At 41.5% G+C, this 13,138-nt stretch overlaps 4 protein-coding genes across 6 annotated transcripts in view; 2 read left to right on the top strand and 2 right to left on the bottom strand.

Annotated features, from left to right (window-relative positions):
• LOC109473775 overlaps positions 1-2,886 on the bottom strand; it is an 11,755-nt gene extending 8,869 nt beyond the window's left edge. The window contains exon 1 of the mRNA XM_019773833.1: positions 2,374-2,886. Coding sequence (XP_019629392.1) covers positions 2,374-2,440 — 67 coding nt within the window. The 5' untranslated portion in view covers positions 2,441-2,886. The remainder of the gene's footprint in view (positions 1-2,373) is intronic.
• The window catches only part of LOC109473778 (uncharacterized protein C8orf59 homolog), a 14,293-nt gene extending 10,415 nt beyond the window's left edge, over positions 1-3,878 (top strand). Inside the window, exons 2-4 of the mRNA XM_019773836.1 lie at positions 2,957-3,120; positions 3,243-3,344; positions 3,526-3,878. Of these exons, the coding sequence (XP_019629395.1) occupies positions 2,983-3,120; positions 3,243-3,344; positions 3,526-3,621 (336 nt within the window). The 5' untranslated portion in view covers positions 2,957-2,982 and the 3' untranslated portion in view covers positions 3,622-3,878. The remainder of the gene's footprint in view (positions 1-2,956; positions 3,121-3,242; positions 3,345-3,525) is intronic.
• Positions 3,879-4,355: 477 nt separating this feature from the next.
• On the bottom strand, positions 4,356-8,916 carry LOC109473776 (zinc finger protein 37 homolog). The gene is made up of 3 exons (XM_019773834.1): positions 8,869-8,916; positions 5,407-8,194; positions 4,356-4,933 (listed from the first exon to the last, which is right to left on the bottom strand). Exons 2-3 carry the CDS (start codon positions 6,530-6,532, stop codon positions 4,383-4,385), a joined length of 1,677 nt encoding a protein of 558 aa, XP_019629393.1. The 5' UTR covers positions 6,533-8,194; positions 8,869-8,916; the 3' UTR covers positions 4,356-4,382.
• Positions 8,917-9,142: 226 nt separating this feature from the next.
• Positions 9,143-13,138, top strand: part of LOC109474020 (zinc finger protein 658B-like) — a 4,847-nt gene continuing 851 nt past the window's right edge. The window contains exons 1-3 of one of the 3 annotated variants that reach the window (XM_019774225.1): positions 9,143-9,246; positions 9,630-11,499; positions 11,737-12,572. In XM_019774225.1, the coding sequence (XP_019629784.1) occupies positions 9,232-9,246; positions 9,630-11,499; positions 11,737-12,167 (2,316 nt within the window). In that variant the 5' untranslated portion in view covers positions 9,143-9,231 and the 3' untranslated portion in view covers positions 12,168-12,572. Of the gene's footprint in view, positions 9,247-9,629; positions 11,500-11,736; positions 12,573-13,138 lie in introns of those variants that run through there. The other 2 variants (XM_019774226.1, XM_019774227.1) reach the window with 2 other exon arrangements.

The raw sequence follows: 13,138 nt of genomic DNA, 5'->3' as shown, positions 1-13,138 counted from the left end.
CTTTTTGACCGTACGTTTCTTGGGAGGCTACGTCTGCTACGTTTTTTCTGAAAACGTGGGGAAGGAGTGGCGTCGACGCACGTCACTCGCACGGTTACGCAAGGTGTAAGAGTGTGGTCTGCACGCCACGTCTGGCCGTGAGCGGTTGCGTGCATTGTACGTTGCGCAAGTGGTAAGTGAGTTGTACGTGCTTACAACGTACGATCTCTGTGCGATTACAACTTTACCGTAAGGAGGCCGTACTCACACGTGCTTCTTCTGCACGGCACTACGGGGCATGCACCTCGCTCGTACTCGCACGCACGGTTGTTGAATCCGCAGACCGCACGTATAAAAAGTTTTACATGCACTTAAATTTCTATGGCGTGTCTGCGTGCTCCCAAATCCGTAGGATTCCGTACGGAGGTGGTACTCACCACGCACGGATGCCCTACGTTTGTCCACGTTTTTGCACGTAGACAGCACGCAGAAGCACGTACGGCGGGTTGTGACTGTAGCTTAAAGTACACATCTTGTCTGCAAAATAACAGCTTGATAAAACAAAGGCTGTTAGCCAACGCTTGAATGTAAACTGTTTTTATGTCCTGGGTAAATGGAGATATTCACTTAGCTCTGTTTGAGATAACGTTTTCCGTCTTACCGCTCAACTGTAAATTTCAACTCTTAAAAATATACTGGAAATTCATTAATTTTTGCAGGGGCTTCATTCTGCTGTAGAAATGACGTTTGGGCCATATATTAATGTAAATGTAGTATAGCAGAAATACATTTTTGAAGTGTCACATATTTATTCTCAGTGTGAAAATAAAACCACAATCATTCGAAGATTCTCTGTTTCACTAGACTCTAGTTGAACATGATAATGACAGCTTGTGCCAAATGTAAAGACTGTGTTGACAGTATACCACTTTCCTTCCTCTTGGAAGCAGATGTCTTTTGTACCCGAAGTTATGTAAACATAATCTGAGGAAGCTAACAACCAGAGCCTTTTACCTGGCACAAGGTGAGTAAACTTTGAGAGGGTTTTCATCTCAGGGAGTTTTTTTACAGTGAAGATCGTGTTTCAACCCCCAAGGGTTATGGAGTATACCTTGGATGAATAAGTCTTCTGTGCACTCGCCTTGTTGTTATGGTATAATATAACCCACCTTTTCAAGTGGGACATTGGAATAGCAAGGATGAATCCACCTATGTGCTAGCAAGGATCTCAACAGGTGTTTCTATGTGACTTTAACTATGTCCAGACTATAGTTGTTTATACCCTTACTACATGCACTTGCATTTATAACGATTGGAATTACTCAATAGGAATTTCATATCATATCCAATCCCAAATCAAGTGCCAGCTAAAGAGATTTAAGAAACTTGAAATTCTCTTCTTTTCTTCTCAAAAACCTGCAGTGATTGATAAAATTTATTTGAATCTGCCGTATTCTGTTCAGCTGTTTGTTTAACAAAGTATGTTAGACTTTCTGGTCAAGTTCAAACACAGTCCAGACCATAAAACATGATAAATGTTACCACATCTACTGATGGAAGTAACCAAACTTATCTGCAGTCAGTAGAAACATTTACACAAACTTGGCTGACATGACTAAATCATATAGAACAATTACAGCACCAGTAAGCTAAGGTTGGCTAACATCCGGCTTTACGAAATGTGTATCTGCTGTTTTCTTTTTCCGGCCAATAAACATTTACAAGTGTCCAAACACACGGAATACACACATAGGTGCTAATCAAGGAAGTGAGACACTTAAAAGTGCTACAAACTGTTCTGATGCAAATCGTTTCTCATGTTGGCCTTTGTTTTCAGGATGTGTACTGAATCTGGCCACACACAGTCCCGAACTGGGAGATTTTTCCCGACAAATTTTTCATCAGTGGTTAAAAGCCTTTTGGGAAGGAAGATGGAAAGAATAAATGTCAATGAATTCCAGTCATGGTCAGTTGGTGCAATTTTCTGATCACTTTCAAGTTTCCATTCTATCTCGATCCTATCAAGGAAAAATATGTCCTCCCTGATCGCATTTTGAAAGGTTCGCGGAGTTCTGGCAAAACAACTCGACGCACGCCTTCAATTCACAATGGACCACGAACTGTACTCGTAACTCTAAATCGCACTTCCAGGCACGCACAAGAAGTTTTGTGCCGGGTAGAAACGTGGGATTTATATCTTTTAGTTTCTGAATCCAGCTCAGGATTTGTTTGTTGAGCAAAGGACATTTACTGATCGCTTTGAGTTGGATAGATCAAGGAGCCTGATCCCTGTAACCCTTGGATAGACGACGGGACCCCTGGCCTATCTACCGCGCACCGATGAAAATGCACTTGGCAAACTCAGTGGGGAGAATTAAAAAGTACTCAACTCACCTTGAACGTTCAGCATCAGATGTAGCATTAACACGACGAGAGAAGCAAGGTACTCCCAGCTAGCCATCTTTGCGGTCGGTCCTACTGCAGAATACCGCCGACTTGAGGAGGCGTGACAGACGACTAGAGTCCGGGTGCAGACACAGCCACAACGCGGACACGCTCAATAAAGCGACACAAGATCAGTCACGTGACGCCAAACCTGTGTGTTGAAGGAGTGTAACTTTCGTCTCTCGGCAAACCGATCGCGTTCTTACTTCATTTTCGGAAATAGGCCGTAACTTTCTGTACTGAAAGTTCAACATCTCCGAGTTAGAAGCCGTGCATGTTCAGGAATGGAAAGAAAATCCTCCGATGCTCAAGAAAGTAGAAAGTTGGAGATTTAGGTTGGATTATTATACAGACTCCGCTGGACCAAGGACTTTAGAGATTTGGTGGCTGCCGCACAATTGTCAATTTCTGCTGTTTTTCAATTGCCCAAAAGTGGATGGTGGGATCAATAATATATATACGTGTGTATAGGTGATATCATGACGATAAGACAAGTTGTTAAAAGCCATCTCTATTGCACCATATGATACAGGTGTTTCCCGAGCCCGGAGCTACACCATGGGGAAGAATAGACAGAAGAGCCGCCCTGCGAGTAAAGGTGGAAATGCAGGAAACCAACCGAAGAACGTCTTCTCAGTATCCAAGCATAAAGCCATGAAAGCAAAGAGGAAAGCAAAATCCATCGATGTGAAAAAGGTCAGAATAAGTTTCAACTAACATCTAGATATTCATGACTTTTTCTTACAATTTGTAAAATTCACAATGCTACTTTATGAATTGCAGTTCTAACATACCAGACTGTTGTTGTTTTTACCCAGTTAAATTCTCAGGTACAAAAGGAAGTGAAAAGAGTTAACAGAACAGCAGCAAACTTACAAGAGGAACTAGTTAGGGTACACAAGGACACAAAGGCACAACAGGTAATATGGCAGCTGTAAAATTCTGTCTTATTCAAAAACCTACACTCTAGTATCTACATATGTGTGATCATAGCTTGTACATTCTTGTTTAAATAGCCAAAGTTGAGACACAACAAATTTTCTCAATTATTGATTTGACAGAACATAAAGCTTACATTTCTGTTGTACATTACATTTTCAGGTGAAGAAAACACAGCTGAGGGCCAAACCGACCCCAGGAACACAGCAACCCCCACCTGACATGGATGCTGCTGCATTACAATTTGCAATGCTATGAGAAAAAACTCTTCTTATTACTTTCTAAATACTAGTAGTATATGAAGTGAAACTTAACAGGACAAAATATTAAGGAAATATCAAAATCATCAATGCCACAAGGGCAGGGGTGTAAGTTATACAAAAAAGATAATCCTACCTTCTACTGCCAGTGTCTTATACTTGTATATCTTTTCCAAGTTATCATTATTTTCATGTCATATGACTAGACTGTGACACATTGTAACAATTTCAGTATGAAAAACATTTCTCAAATCAGTCATTTTGTTATAATGCACTTCGTCAATACAACATAGAAACATGGTTCTAAGATCTAGGACACTATGTAATCATGCTGAACAAGGATGAAGACAAATTCTATCATTAAAAAGAACATATCAGTTTGGAAAATTGCAACTTTGTTTTGTTCAGTTCTACAAGTCAACATCATAAATCTGCTGTCGTACTCTAATTGAAAAAAAAAAAACTTGCTAAAGATACTGTCAAACTACAATATAAAGACTTGTTTAAAACATGTAACTACAAACACAGATCAACTTTCATGATAATATAAAGACTTGATGTACGATAACTAGTCATGTAATCTACAGCTAAGCCTTTGTGGGATATACTCATTACCTGGTACTTCAGCCTACTACTAGTATTGGCATGACCAGTGTCAAATACTGTACTGATGTGAATAAAATACAGGTAAAGAAAAGGCCTAGTGATAATTTAAACGAAATACTGGTGTTTTTTTATATTTCCCATTAACCAGTTCTCCTAAAACATTTCTGTGTCTTGCTGTTCCTTTTCTTGCTGTTCCTCTTCTTGTTGTTCCTCTTCTTGATGTTCCTCTTCTGTTGTTGTTTGAAGACTTGCTGACATCTCCTCCACTAAATCTTCTAAGATACCGACAGCGTTGGATGGCTGCGTGTTGTCTGAGGCCATCTCTTCACTTTCCACATCTGGAATGTCGTCGTTGGGGACAATGGCTGCTATGGCAGATGCCACCTCCCCTTCTTGCTTGTCTGTCGTTCCTCCTGCTGGGCCCTGTTGCTGGTTGCTGCTAGAGACACGATGAAAGCGCGGGTTCATATTGTCTATGGTCGTCCCAGACATGAAGGACCCCTTGTAGTCTTCAACTATGGCCATCCCGTGGGTGCCTCTCTGGTGGTTGAAGAAGTCGAGAACTCGATTTGTGCCGAAGTCACACGACTTGCAGTTGTACAGCTTCACCCCTTTGTGCTTCCCGCTCTTCAGGATGTGTTTACGAAGGTTCCCATCATCATTACACCTATAGGGACAGTGTGGACACTTGAAGGGTTTTTCACCTGAAAAACAAAAAACATGTAAAGTTAACATCACTGTGCAACATAGGAAGCTTTGACCCCCCCGACCCTCCTCCAATACTATTCCAGATAGCATGAGTATACTCATGCAAAATTATTTATTGGCATGTTGCTGCTATCAACATCAACACAGTTGTGGTGCCTACATTCCCACCCTAGTATAGATATTGTGATGACAATATACCTTCATGACTACAAGTTACTGGACATGCTTTTTTTTCTATCAATTTCCTGGTACAATGTGCTATTTTTCTTTTTACACACACACACTGAGAAGCTCACAATTAAAAAAAAGAAGTAATTTTACATGGGAAGGCAGAGAGAGTAATAAAAATGTATCATCCTATAAATCTCTACAAATTAAACACTAGAAATGTTTTAGTCACAAGTCATTACATATAACAGTAAGTGTTTGTATGTTTTAAAGACTTTGCATTGATGATAGGAAAACAAACCTGTATGTGTTGTAATGTGCCTCGTCAAATTATGGGCTTGCATGGTGGTGTAGCCACACTGTTCACATTTCAGCAATTTGTCCGCGGGTTTTGTGTGCACGTGGCGGACGTGCCTGGTCAAGCCCTGTTTGGTGACACTGGCATATGAGCACCTGTCGCAGAGGAATGGCTTCTCCCCTGCATGCCTCATCATATGAGTCTTGAGCTCTGAAGGTACCTTAGCCCTGTATGTGCAGCCCTCGTGGGTGCACTTGTGAGGTTTTATTCCCTGGTGCAGTCTCATGTGCATGTTCAATTCTGTAGACCCATAGAAACACTTTCCACAGACATCACAGATAGCTGTTTTCTTCCAGGTTTTTGTGTGCAGTTTTTCTATGTGAAGCTGTCTTCTATATCTTGATGGGTACAACTTGTTACAGTAATTACAGGGAAACACCTTGCCATCATCAGCAAGGTGCTTCGGTACATGAATCTCTATTTCCTCCATATTACCTGACTGGTATTCACATATGGTGCATCTGTACTTAATACACCCTTCCTGGCTTTCCTTGATGTGTTTGTATATCTCCTGAAGTACAGCATGGTCCTGTGTTTTACAGTGCTCCTCATGTTCCTCACTGGTGTAGGCTACATGTCTGCAAGGATAACACAGGTGAGGGTCTTTCTTCATCTTGCAATGCTTTTCTACATGATTGTACAGAAAAGCAGCAATGGTAAAGATCTTGTTACAATATTTACATGCAACCTTAGCTGCTACTTTCTCACGGCGTTTCCTGTATTCCTTCACCTTTTGCTTAGGCTTTGTGTAATTGGGGGTTCTTCCAATATGCCTTGCCTTCTTCCTGTGATCTGATACTTCACTGTACTCATCAGCTGAAGAACAATCAGAACTATCAATTTGAGTCAACTTCTTTCTTTTCTTTTGCTTCTTCTTATTCTTAACCTTGCTGTCATTCTTCATGCTGCTTTCCATGCTTACATCTACATGGGTCTCCGTGTCACCCTCTTCAAAATTCCTGTCTTCCTTCTGGGTTTCTCCTTTATTCCCAGTTGCAGAGTCCTCAACATTTTGGCATGTTGCTTTCTGTCTTGGACTTGGCGCTGGTAGTTCCTTCATCATCCTCATGGCCTGTACCTTTCCTTCTCTTGGATGGGGCACTGGCTGTTTTCCTGGTACTACTTTGTTTTCTGATGACTGCTCTGACGTGCTTTTCAGTAAGGAAGTGTTGCTCTAACTTGGACTTACACTTATAATCCCACTGACATACCTTACAATAACCAAGACCACTCTTGGCTGGATCCCCAATGGCAGCTTTACGGTGCTTCTTCGTACCTAGGTGTAAATCTAGTTGTGACTTACACTTATAGTCCACTTGACAGACCTCACAATAGCCATCATTGGCAGCTTTGAGGTGCTTTCCACTCTCAGGGTGTTCTCTCAGTTTGTATCTAGTCCCAATGTCCTTCTGAGCTGTCTTACTGTCAGTATCCTGTGGCACATCTTCATGTGCAGATGTACAGTGGTTGCCTTTGTCTATGAACTCGTTGCTTGCCTCACTCGCTCCCTCCTCTCCAACTGCCATATCCTTGTCAGACGTCTCACTGGTATTGGTTGTTTCTTCACTGGTTGCCTGGATATGTTTTTTACTGCAAAGGTGTTTTTCCAGTTTGGATTTATACATCAAATCCTTTTGGCATACTTCACAGTAGCCATCACTTTTGCCTGTACCAGCAAGAGCCCCGGCTACCCTGAGGTGTTTCTTACTCTCCAGGTGTGATTTTAATCTGGATGGATAACTGTAATCATATTTACATGCCTCACAATAGCCTTCACTACGCTCCATAGCTGCTCTGTGATGCTTTTTACTACGGAGGTGTTCTTTCAATTTAGACTTGTACTCAAACTCTTGATGACAAACATCACAGTAAGTACCCTGTACTTCGATATCATCCACCCCTGATGCAGAGCCTGTGGCCTGAGGAGTGTCTTCATCGTGAGGTATGTCGTCATCCTCCATGTTGTCTGGACCAAATCCGCCACCATCATCAGAGCTCAAGTCATCATTGACACAGTCCACTGTCATGGCCATGGGAGGACTCTTGGGTCTTTCCCCTTCAACTTCTTCTGACCACTTCCCGTTGGAGTTCTCAGCATCTTCTTCAACAAGGCCAACTTTTCTCAAGTGTTGTTTGCTGGTAAGATGTTTCTTGATGTCAAAAGTGTTGTTAAACTCCACTCCACAAGGCTTACAGGAGAAGCCCATCCGCGTTGTGCATGGTTTTAGGAATGGAATCTTGTTGTAGTTTTGACTGCTTGGTTTTTTATGACGATCCTTCACCTTGTCATCCACACACTCCACGGTCATGATCATTGGAGGACAGCCAGGACTGCCTGTTTCTACCTTGTCTGATTCTTCACTGTTATCATGAGGCTGGCTATCAACATTTTCAACATCATCTTTGTCAACTCTTGGACTCTGGAAAGAGCTTGATGCATGATTATTTTCATTCCCTGTTCTGCCCATGAATGTAGCTGCGAATGCCTCAGAAAATATGTCAGAGTTTCCTTCATTTGCATCTCTAACACCTTCAGGGAGTTTTGAGGTACTAGTACCATCTTTTGCCACAGGTATGCTGCAAGTTTTACTCTCATCTTTCTGAGACTCTTTGCCCGTTAGACGAGCACAAGTGAACTTTCTGTGTTGGACGTAGTTGTCCAGACCCTGGATGACCATTTTGCAGGCCCGACACTGGTGTGTGTCATCGTCCTCTTCCATCGTGACTGCAGCTACAGACAAAAGGATGATGTTTAGTCACAGTTTCATGTAACTGTTAATGTTAGGTGATTTCTATGTGGCTATTTGAATGATACATAAAGATAAAAGATGGTTTAATAGTTTTAAGTACACATAAAACTACATAACAAGCTACGTATTTGGTGTGATATAGCCAGCCACTGTCTGCAAAGCTGGTGTATTGTTCTAGCTGACTAATACAGATTGAGATACAGGTAACGTTACCATTTATTGTTGACCAAATATTCATGGCCATACCAGGCCTTTTAAGGCCTTTAAAAAGCTTTGTTTCCTCCCCAACATGAATTGATGCTTGTCAGCAAGTTGGTCAGTGCAAGTGTGATTCTTTTTCGACCATGATATCACACAGCTGGTACCTGGTTCCAACACACACAAAAATACACCTTCAACCAAAGCTTGTTCCAGTATTTAAAGCAAAATCAATACTAGTAAATTGTTTGGACAAAAACTGTCCATGCATGACGTCCACGCCTAAAGCTGCCCCCCTCCCCCTTACCATCATGATCGTCAAGAAACTGCCAATAATAGTGTAATTCTAGCGGAACGGAGCCTTTCAAATGTACATGTTGGTCACCGTGGTTTCATCATTAATAGTACATTAGATTTATCAGGTTACGTAGAACAGAAAACTTTCTCATAACCTTACCCTTCCACGGAGAGTTTTTCTCAGCGTCACCCCGGCTGACCTCTTAATGGCAGAAACATAGCGCATCATTTGATGACACATACGATATTTAGAAACAATTCGCTACTTCGACAGTTTCAATTCGTATCTAAGGATATGTCATTATAGCAAAAATATATTCAAAGTGTAACAAAAACTTTCACACATTAACTGTGATCTTGCTGGTTTTTTAAAGCTCAATGATTCATTCGAATGTGCTAGTACACAATGTACTACTGCGTTCATACAGGCTTCAGCTGGGTGAGCTGTGAAAAATACACAATGGCATCCTTCCTGTCCTGCAGCTTTTAATTGATCGTCAGAGCCCGTCCAGAGGACGCAAAAATGTCCAGTGCATGTGTAAGTTTTCTCAGGATATTTTGGAATTTTAAAACCATTCCGTCCACATATGTTCACCCATCAGAATTCTTTACCACCTCCTCATTGCATTAAGTATTTGCATATTAGTGTTACAATCATAATACCCAACACTGTAAAGGACTTCTAATGTTTAACATAATATACTGTGGTTCTTACACGTACCAATTTTAACTATTAACGACTCACTGACACTATTGTTTTAACTACTGACACTATTGTTTTTATCATTAACAAATCACTGATCACCAATGTGATCATTGAAAGAAAAGATGCCACAAATAACATTTTGTAATTTACTATTTTGTTAAGAGATCATATACCCTCCAAAATAATCGTAAGAAGTGATTGTTTGTCATGTACAGAAGCTGCCAGTGTTGGAGGCGATGGACAAGCATCACTGTCTGGCCTGTGACACCATTGTGGAAGGGCTTGACCTGTACATTCTTCACAAAAGGCAAGACTGCCCTGCATTACAGTTGGTCAGGAGTACCTTCAATGTAAGTGCTAGTACTGCTTCAGTGCCAAACAAAGAAATACCAGGTGATGATGGACGTGATCAGACTGGGATTTCAGACACTGACGGTTTGCAAGATGACAACAGCCAAGAAAAGGGATGCAAGGAAGCAGAGAGTGGTAAAGCTGCTGACACAGAAAGTCTCATCACTTCCAGTGGCACACACAGTCTTCATGCAGACAAAAACCTTCCAACAGCAGACCATAGGTTGCCAAGTACAAGAAGTAAGACTAACAGACTTACAGTACATAGTTCTGTAGGTTCTTCAAATGTGACAAAGGCAGACGGTCAAGGTGAGGAAAGTCAGAACACAGAAAGTGATGAACCAGTCAGTGTGGATGTACATAATTCTGCTCGTCCTTGGGAATGCTCAACAATAGACCAAGGCTCAGAGTTGAGAGATGAGCCATTAAAAACAAGTATTAATTCCAAGCCTCAAGAGGATGGAAATAAGAAAGAAGGTTCAAAGGACCAACACTGGTGCAATGTTTGCAAGAAGACATACTTGTCAGCTGCAACACTTAACAGGCATTTTAAGACTAGTAGCCACAAGTCCATGGTTTCACAGGCTTCCTCTGAAAATGGCTCAAATGTAAAATCAGGCTGTTTTCATAGCCAAGCAATTGATGCCTCAGCTACAGGTAATGGAACAAGAATTTCTTCAAAGGATGTTGAAAGTCAAGGGAGTGAAGAACACATTACAAAACTAGCAGCTTCCTCAACTGCACCGAAGAGGATTTCTAGACAGAGAAGAAAGAGAAAGTTACCATCAGAGGGAAATCCAGCACAGAACAGCCTCAGAAGAAAAAGAAATTGTCTCAATAAGAAGATTGATTTGGGAAAAAAAGGTGACTCTAAACAGCAGCATTGTTGTGGTGAGTGTCCCTTTAAAAGTGCTTACAAGGCTTCCCTACGGAGACACTTAGAAACATTTCACAGCCGTTACCTCTGTAGTCGCTGCAACAAAACGTTTGTGACAAGCGAGGACTGTACTGCCCACCAGAGGGAAGTCCATGGTACTATACAACGTAGAACTGGACATGTGTGCAGTGATTGTGATGCCCAGTTTTCCACAGAAGAGGATCTCAATGTGCACAGACGGGAGATGAGACACATGCTGTACTGGGGAAGTACCTGTGTGTTCTGTGGGAAGACAGTATCCAAAGGCCCATGTTTGAAAGGACATATTCAGGCCGTTCACCTTGGAGAGAAGCCCCACAAGTGTCAGCACTGCTCCTATTCCACAGCATGGGCAACTGACCTCCGTATGCACGTCAAGCGCCATCTGAACATCAAACCCTTCAAGTGTCCAGAGTGTGATTACACGGCTGTCCGTATGGTAGCAGTCAAAAGACACCTACAGATGCATGGGGAGGGCGAGCCAAGAAGGTTGTGTGACATTTGTGGGAAGAGCTTTGCTGGAAATTTGCAACGACACATGACTCTCCATGAGGGCCATAAACCTTTTGAGTGCCCGTACAATGCTTGCACCTATGCTGCAACTTTCAAACAGGGATTGACCAATCACATTCGTAGTGTTCACAGGGCAGAGAAGAGTATCGTGTGTGAGCAGTGTGGCTTTGCAACCACCACAGTAAAGCTGATGAAGTGGCACATACGGAGGAAGCACAGTGCAGAGAAACCACACAAGTGTGACCAGTGCAGCTATGCCACCTCCTGGCAGCCTCACCTCATCAGGCACAAGCGTACACACACAGGTGATACTATCAAGCTGTCTGAATTAATGCTCTAGTGCTGTCTTTGAAATACTGTATGTCATCCAAGGTGATGATCCAAGATTGGTCATGTGTGAAAATATGGTGTGCAACATTTTTACTATTTATAAACCAGTAAGTAGTTCCATCGCCTTTTTTAACACAGAAATTTCATGAATGTACAATTACAAGATACTTTTTTCATCTGTCTTCTGTTTATTCTCCTGTCATGTTCAACAGGAGAGAAGCCTTACAACTGTCCTCACTGCTCCTACCGTGCCAACAATGTGGAGAACCTGCGCAAGCACATTCTCAAGACTAAGAAACACGAGGGGCTGAAGCAGTACGTGTGTAAGTGGTGTCCTTACAACACCAACAGTCAGCACGACTTCTCCCACCACCTCAGGAACAAGCACCCCGGGGAAGACCTGGGAGTCAGGCCAACGTTTGTACTGGGGATCAATCGAGGGGCTGCCAAAATGAAGTCTGTTCGCAGCCAGGATAAGTTAGGCCATTTAGCCACCGCTTCAGTAGTACAGTTGGAGCATGATGAGAATAATTCTACAGGAGGGCAGGGTACCCTCCCAGATATTTTGGCATCACAAGACAAGTTGCAATATCTGGTGGAAGAAACAAAAATTATCTCTGATAATGGTGAAGGGGGAAAATAAACTTGAGTTGACAGCAACCTTGAAGACCTTTTGTTTACAAAGTTAATTATCATTCATAAGAGCTATCAGCTATCTGTTTTCTTTACTTACAGAAGATTTGAACATAATTTTTTTAAGTTTGGCAGGAATAAAAAGTGACTCTTAAATATAGTCAAGTTTTGCTCTATCATAATATTTCATTGTGTATGATGGAAATGGACTGATACAAATGTAGCTAGCTTCCTTGTTTGTGATCCTACCTGCAACATGTATAATATATATGTATATATCCATAATAAATTCATGGAGAAACATTCAGTGAACCACTTACTTTTCCATGTCTGATCAATGAGTACATTGTGTATTTAAGATCCGGACATACGCTGTATCGTGTAATCATGTGTAGTGCAGTATGGATCTCTTATAGGCAAGACTTGTTTTTTTTATTTTTTTTTATTTGCAAATTCAACAAGGACAATACAAGACAAGGTGGCGAGGTACTCTAGCTATAGCTAATTTTAGCCTCACCACCAAACATAGAATACAATTACAATACATAACAAAAAACAGAGAACAGCAAGTGGGTGGGATGGGTCGTTAAATAGTACAAAGAAATGTTTAGTAGGCTATATAATAAATCAATCGAGTACAAACCGTTTGGTGTCAACAATATAAGTTTGAGTGGTTAGCAAGATATTACAGTTTGTATCATAGTATAAATCAGGTAATCTTCTAAGTAAAATATCACATAACAATTGTTCAGACATATTGAAAACATCAAAATCAAAGCCTACCACATTCTGGAGATTGCTGAGTAGGATGACTCTTTGTTGATTATATAAAGGGCAGTGTAAAAGAAAATGTATGACACTCTCACAACGATACCCGCAGATACAAGCAGCACTAGGGGCTAAATTTCTAAAAAGCCAGAGTTGTTGCAATATAGGTGGCGCTGCTACACAGACAAGACTGCTGTCCCTCGCGTATTGACC

The sequence above is a fragment of the Branchiostoma belcheri genome, unplaced genomic scaffold (genome assembly GCF_001625305.1).
Source record: "Branchiostoma belcheri isolate BF01 breed outbred unplaced genomic scaffold, Haploidv18h27 scaffold3, whole genome shotgun sequence".
Classification (NCBI taxonomy): domain Eukaryota; kingdom Metazoa; phylum Chordata; class Leptocardii; order Amphioxiformes; family Branchiostomatidae; genus Branchiostoma; species Branchiostoma belcheri.
The sequence above is the reverse complement of the archived record's forward strand: the minus strand, read 5'-3'. Positions and strand labels throughout refer to the sequence as shown.